At 41.3% G+C, this 7,300-nt stretch overlaps 1 protein-coding gene across 1 annotated transcript in view; it reads left to right on the top strand.

Moving 5' to 3' along the window:
* Positions 1 to 4,290: 4,290 nt before the first annotated feature.
* LOC308518423 (3',5'-cyclic-AMP phosphodiesterase 4D) overlaps positions 4,291 to 7,300 on the top strand; it is a 505,639-nt gene continuing 502,629 nt past the window's right edge. Inside the window, exon 1 of the mRNA XM_081090153.1 lies at positions 4,291 to 4,497. Coding sequence (XP_080946279.1) covers positions 4,451 to 4,497 — 47 coding nt within the window. The 5' untranslated portion in view covers positions 4,291 to 4,450. The remainder of the gene's footprint in view (positions 4,498 to 7,300) is intronic.

Here is a 7,300-nt window from a genome sequence, read left to right as displayed (position 1 = left end):
CTCGTGAGCTGCAGTTTGCCCACCACAGCCCTAGACCATCAACATTTTTCATCTGTAAGCTTAAATTACAAACCTATTAATTCTGCTCAGATGTTGTTTCTTGAAGACCACACATTTGTAAAATATGAAGTCTGGTGAAGCATCAGTTTGTAAAATAGTGGCCATAACTCTGAAGACCCTGCTACTAATATGTGTGAAATAAAAGTGCCTTGCATTTTCAAAATACTCAATTTAGAATTGTTTATTAATGCATAGGTTCCCTGAACTGTGGAATAAATTACATTTTTCTTTTTTATCCCTTTAGCAGAAATTTGGCTTTTCTACTATTTATCATGGTTTCTCAGTTGTGTGTCCTTTCATTCTAATTTGTTATACCTTACTCTAGATCAGATTGGAGACCTTTTTTTTTCTTTTTGCCAAGGGCATTTGGTTATTTATAACATCATTCGCAGGCCATACAAAGTTATCAACTTAAAAGCTGATAAAAATTTAATTAACTCACTCCTAATGCCTTGGCAGGGCCAGACCAAATGATTTCAAGGGCCTTATATGGCCTATGCATGGGGGGGAGGAGGGTTTCCAACCCCTGCTCTAGATAGTCACATATATAAAAATAGAAATAAGAAGACCAAAAATGTTCACTTTAAAAATATTCAGTTGAAATTTCCTCTTGGTTTAAATATATTTTAATTTATATCTCCCTTAGTAATCTAGTGACCGAATCATTTGTGTTTTATTTATAAAGGGCTTTGCTTATATCATTGCCCACAAATGGAAACATAGCTTTCAAGTACTGGATGTTGAACTGTGTGGTAATTAAGAAATAGTCAGAAATATTCTTGGTGTCACATCACCACGGGTATCACATTGGCATATAAAGAGAGAGGAGTAGAATAGGCTAAAAATATAAAAAAATTTCAAATTAATGATGTCTATCATATGAGAAAATGAATTTCTACATAATCTATATATATAAAAGGCAAATATGCAAAGTGTCCCCTCGGGAGTTCGACCGGGAGACTGGGAGTTTGATTGCTCACTATGATGGGTGCTGACTACCAGGGGGCAGTGCAGAACATGCCGGGTGACCAGTGGCAGCGGCAGGATGCTGAGGGAGCTAGGGAAGGAGGAGGCGAGGAGGCAAGGAGGCAGGCAACCTGATTGGCCCTGGTTTCTGGCCAGGCTTAGGGACCCTACTCATGCACGAATTTCGTGCACTGGGCCTCTAGTTTTTTTTTATAAAGTATAAGAACTAAGTATTGGTTTTAAAATAGGTTAATGTCCATTATCATGTCATCATCATCATCATCATTATCTTCATCAAGGAATACTAACCTGTGAAACAATCTGAGTTCTCTTCTAGATCTACTGCTAACATGACACGTGATGATGAACAAATACTATCCTTTTGGAGATTCATTTCCAAAATTGTCAGAAGTGTCAACCTTTCCTTAGCATGATTCTGTGAGGCTAAATTAAGATAATACCTGTAAAGATAATTTTTTAGAAAGCACAACACTAATGCAAGGTGGTGGTATTCTGGAGGGACTATAATATAGTGGTAATTCATGCACGCTCTGGAGCAGACTTTCTTTGTTCAAATAATGACCCTTACTGGACATTTGACCTTGGATAAGCTACTTAATCCCCCTATGTCTGAAATTCTTCATCTGTAAAACAGGGCTAATAACAATCCTTACATAATAGTGTTGTTGTGAGAATTAAATAAAATAATGTAAAGCACTTAGTACAGGGCCCAAGACATTTGGGGTGTTCCTTGCCCTTAATACTAATATTTAAACATCTAACATAATATCAGATTTTGAACTACTCTATGATGCTTGATTCAAAGCACTCAAAGCTGTTAAACACAATTCAGACCAAAGTTTTCTGATTCAGATCGCAAATGCACTTAGGAGAGATATTTATTCCCCGTAGAAAGAGGAGGTCACAAGGACCCTGCCGAGGCTACATGCATCCCAACATATGCTCAGCTTCCTTCTAAGCTGTGATACCATCTTCCTGAACCTCCAAGTTCCAACTGCTTTTAAAGGAATCACTCAGTTCTTCCTCCTCCAGAAATACTTCCATCAGTATCATCATTTGATTAAAATGAAACCTCCCCAAACCATGGCAGTTTTCAAGACTAAAGTTCCTTGTACCTGGTTTTGAATTTATGATAACTCTACCCCCACCCTACTGCCACCTCTGGCTAATGTTTTCTACGATGACAGGGCCTCACTGGGGAAATCCTAACTGAAGATAATAGCATGGCATATTAAATGTTGCCAGTATTCCATTTAATATTAAGCAGTTGCACCGCAGGCTGTTTAAACACCTAAGTTTAACGTGATACATTAATATTAAGTGCACTGCTACGGTATAAAGTCCATTTACCTACTGATCTCCAACAAACACCATTTATATGCCAACCTACTATTACCAGAGTTTACTATTTTATTCTTGCTCCAAAATGGCATCAACAATGAAGGGGTGCTTTCAGGGGATTGTTGAACAGAATTTTTGCAACAAAGGGGCAAGCTTGAGGAGAAGCAAAATGTCAACAGCAGGCATGGCAAGGCTTTATCGCAGCACTCCTCTGAGCCACACGCCCCTCCTCAAACAAGCAGCTTTGCAGCAGGCGCAATTGCCACTGAAGTGTAACTGACTTCCGCACAACTGGCTTCCACAGGATTTCCTGTCCAAAATTACCTTGTGGTCATCTGGAGCTAAATGCAAACCATCAAGTTAGTAAGATAGCCCCAGCCCAATCTATTTGTTTAAAAAAAAAAAAAAAAAAAGAGGACTCAAAGTGACCAAACCCTGACCCTGTCATATGCCAGTTCCTTCTGACTTCTTTTATTTCCTTTCTGTCCATTGGGCAAGAAAGGAAAAACAAAAACAAAAACCCTCCCCGCCTCTCTAATATCTATTTGGCCAAGGTGTAGCATGTCTGTGAGCTTATTTACTGTGTGTGTGTGTGTGTGTGTGTGTGTGTGTGTGTGTTACTGCTTTGCTTGTCTTGCCTGGTAATTACTTACTTAAAATCTGCGTTTTCAGGAGGAGCCGTGCCTTTAACCCCTTTGGCTCGCTGGCTCCTCCAGGGAGGCGAGCAAGGCAGGCGTGCTGCAGTGTCTGGGAACCCACCTAGAGGGCCCCCTTGACGCCAGCACATCCCCTGTCAGGCAGCGCTCCGCAGCGGGCAGGGCTGCTGCAGAGTTAATGTACTGTACCTCCAGCGAGTGTCCTGAGCTGCTCGGCCGGCGGCGCAGCCCAGGGCGGACACGGACACGGCGGCTGCGAAGACAGACTCCAAAGGTTCTGCTGGAAATTCCGCGGCGCTGGGGGACCCCAGCAGGAGCCTGTTGCCATTGTGTTTTAAAAGCATGCAAGGTCTGTATGGCTTGGGCATGAGGATCTTTCAGAAGATGTCAGAGCATCCGAGTAAATGACACCTATTGGGGCATTGCATTGGGGGTAAAGACCGAGAGAGAACGAAAGACCGCGGGGAGGAAATTCTTAGAGAACGTCTGACTCGCGGCTGTGAAATTCATTTTCTTTCCAAGGCAAAATCTGAGAAGCCCGCACATGGTCTTTGATAACAACAAATTAAAGGGGTTTCTGCCGTGAAAGGATCAATAGCTTAGTCATTTTACGTCAAGAGAGCAGGCAGCCTTATTATGGGGTTAGGCATCTGAAATGAATTTCCTCATGACAGCACCTTCTGAAGTCATGATGGTAGGTAATTCCGTCCTGCAAAGCAGAAATTGCTCCCTGCCTTCCTACTTTTGCAGTTGAAAACCGGCAGTTCTGAGATTTTGGGGGAAGAAGTTGGCTTTGGTTATACATGGTGCCGGGCCCCTTTGCCCAGGTCTTTGTCCGACTCATCTCAGAAGGCAGCACTGCGTTGAAGTGACCACACAGGAATATGTGCCTCAGAAAGAAGAAAAAGCAATATTCATTTCTAAAGGACAGCATGGCAAAGCAACCTGAAGTTTTCCATTTCCCTTCTAACACTTCTTTAACAAGGATAACCAGAAACTGTCTTTTGACTCCCCCTTTCCCACATTCCAGAGTCCTTCCTACGAGGATGCATTAATTTACACTCTAGGCGCTTGGATTTTTTACCAGGACAATATTTGCCACCATTTAGGATAAACGATTGAACTGGTTATTTTAGTGTTTTGACTAATGAGTGGAACCTAAATGGATGGACCCATACCGGCAGTGCTCTGTGATGTTTCTTCCTTCAGATCCTGGAAGGGCTTTTGTTGTTGCTATTTGTTTTTTGGGGGGGAGGGGTGCTTTTTTTTTTTTTTTTGAATTCAGTACTTGTTGCAATAATTGCCCATGATAGCTGCTCAAACAGGAGAGTTGGAATTCATCTGTGAAAATCACTACATGTAGCATATGAGCCCAGGAAAATCTTGATGAGAGAAGACCTGCAAATATGATGCACGTGAATAATTTCCCCTTTAGAAGGCATTCCTGGATCTGGTGAGTAATCAATATACCCCCTTCAGTTCGTACCACTCAAAATTATAAAATTCCATGGCAAGTGCCAGAGACAGATTTGTCTTGAACAAGAATATTGGTATCAAGTGAGGATGAAATGTAAAACATTAAGACCAAATGTTGTCTGAGAAAGTAATGGTTATGCAATAACAATTTAGTTGTTAATATCAAAGCATCCCCCAAATAAAAAGTCAAGTCTGAGGACATTTGCAATTGCTAGCATTTCATGGAGGGGAAGAAAAAGCACAACTTTGAGAATGGCAACTATTTAACTAATAACTAAAAGAAAAAGGGAGGTTTGGGATTTGTTTTTTGATCTTTTGTTTTCTTTTATTTGAAAATTCCCTGGGGAAGGACATATGTATTTCTGACATCTAATATCAATTTGCCTGTCCTTAGGTCTTTCTGAATTTCTAAAAGAAATTAAGAAAAAACTTAGAATGCTGACTGAGTTTTAAAATAATACTAAGATGTGTTGGTGCCTCACATTAAGGAATATTTTAAGTATTCAAGAAATGTTTCTACCAGGAAGAACTAATTAAATAGAATTCCAACACATGAATCATGAAGTGTACAGACTCTCATGGAACTTGCATAGTGCGTTGATTTTGCTCATGTATTAAGGTTCAATGCAATGTATTAAGGTTCCTGGACATGTGACATCACGTACCATTTGTTATTAGGTTTTATGACTAAATGTGTGTAGGAATTAATTGCTGAAGGTATTATAAGAGCAGAGCTCATTATTTAAAATTGCTTGTTTTTACCAGACCTTTAGGGTTGACTGGGTCCCATCTCTCATAGCAGAAACTTTGTGAATGCATGATAAAGGCACATTTTAAGGTTTTATGGCTACTAACATGGTTTGTTTGGGATTCTGCAGTCTGTCTGCTTTGAAAGTATATTTCCCAAGTAAATTATTTGGCTGGCCTCCGGATAAGTAATAGATATTAAAATACAGGTTTCAGAGGGTTTCCAGTTGCCTTCATGACAGTGTCTCAAATGAAAGATTTCTGATATCTTAAGGCTCCACCAAAATCACTTGCTGGTTTGTTACAGACGTTTTAGCTTGTTTGCTGAAAATCAGTAACAGAGAGGGGTGAGTGACATCCTCCTTCACTCTGGGCCGGTGCTCACATTCTGTCAACACCAGATACATCCCAGATCGAAGCTGTGGCGTATCTTCTTTCTCTGCTGTCCAGAGCCACCGTCCCCACTCTCCACTGTGCTGGGGAGGGCGTCTGGGTGACATGCTTGCAAACCTCAGTGGCCCACATCCAAGTGCATACCAGAGTTCCCCACTCAGGGGGAGGTTTGGTGCCATCGCCTTGCTGGTCCTGACGGTGAGGGTCAGGCCTCAGCAATAAGGTTTATGTCATTCTTACAAATACATTCACATAAGTAGTCTTTAACCCTAAGATAAAAAGGTCCCGGAAACAGGCCCTAGGACATGGTAGGCATTGATCAAGTATTTATTTTTTCCCTTCTATTCCTTAGGCCTTAGTCAAGGTTAATTTTGTAGCTATTAAGATTTTTTTTTTTTGGCGGGGGGGGGGCGGGGGGGGGGGATTACTATTCTCATTTCTCTAAAGTGTACCTAGCTATAAAGCAACAGTTTTTGTTCTGTGCAAGCTCTGTTGTTTGGGTCCACTTGTTTATTTGTCAATTGGTAGGATGCATGTACTCTTTGAATGCCTACCAGTATAGCCATCTTTTATGCTGTGGCATTTACCTCACCTCGACTTTTGACTAGAAAGAAATGAGCCCTTCGATTTTGTAGTTTTTGAAAGAATGTAAATGTGCTTATTCATGCTTCTCTAGATCTGAAATATGAATGTTTGAAAGCTGTAGAGAGAAGTTGGGAGTCCTGGTGGTTTTCTTTTGTGCCTGAAGCTAGGAAACCCTTCATGCATTCCACTGCATGGTGTGCCAATTTGTTACTGTTGTAACCAATCTGAGCCAACGTGGGGTATGAGTGCTCCGTGTATCTATTCTCACCTGGGCCCCTTCGAAAGATCCTTTAATAAGACATTGAACTGGAAGAAGGTGCTGGTTTTTTCCAGGTGACCTAATTAATGGTGTGCATGGTTCTCAACTTCTCCCATTGTTGTTTTTCTCTTGTTTATAACCTCACCTTTCAACTGCAGCCATAGATCCTCGGTGTTTGTTGACAGAAAACCTCCTTCCCCTTTCTTTCCCTTTGTCCCACTGTAAGAGTCCCTCTTGGATTAGATTCCATGCTCATGAATTATCATGCTAAGGAGAAAGGATTTGCCAAGCTGTCCTCATTTTCATCTCCAAAGACTCCCTTTTCCTCATTCTTACATGCAGGTTTTTGTGGGGTTTTTTCAACAAAGGTGCAGATCAGAAGTTGGCAAGAGACCAATCAAGGCTAGGGAAGGATAGACATTTTAAAAGAGGTCTGTGCTTTGGTTTTATGAGCTCTAGCTCGTCTCTATGAAGGCAACCCTTCGGATAGGCAGAACACAGGGATGCGTGCTCTCCTTCTGTTCTGCTCTCTGAGAGGCAAGGAGGAGGGGGATTGAGATACAGGGGGTACAGAGGAATCTTCAAAAGTTTATCAGAGGCAATGGTTCCAACAGAAGCCTATGTGCAAAGCTCCCACTTGGACTCTCATCCCCCTGTCCTCGGGCTGGCTTACAAATCCATTGTTTACTGGTTACAAGTTAAAGTTAATAAGTGGTCTTATTACTTGTCTTAATAGAACACTACCCCTCGAGTGCTTAAAAAGTGGTCGGAAGAATGTGATTTTCTTGTTTATAGC

This window comes from Myotis nattereri (assembly GCF_964212035.1).
Source record: "Myotis nattereri genome assembly, chromosome: 4".
Classification (NCBI taxonomy): Eukaryota; Metazoa; Chordata; class Mammalia; order Chiroptera; family Vespertilionidae; genus Myotis; species Myotis nattereri.
Note: the sequence above shows the minus strand (reverse complement) of the source record. Positions and strands in the feature narration are given on the sequence as shown.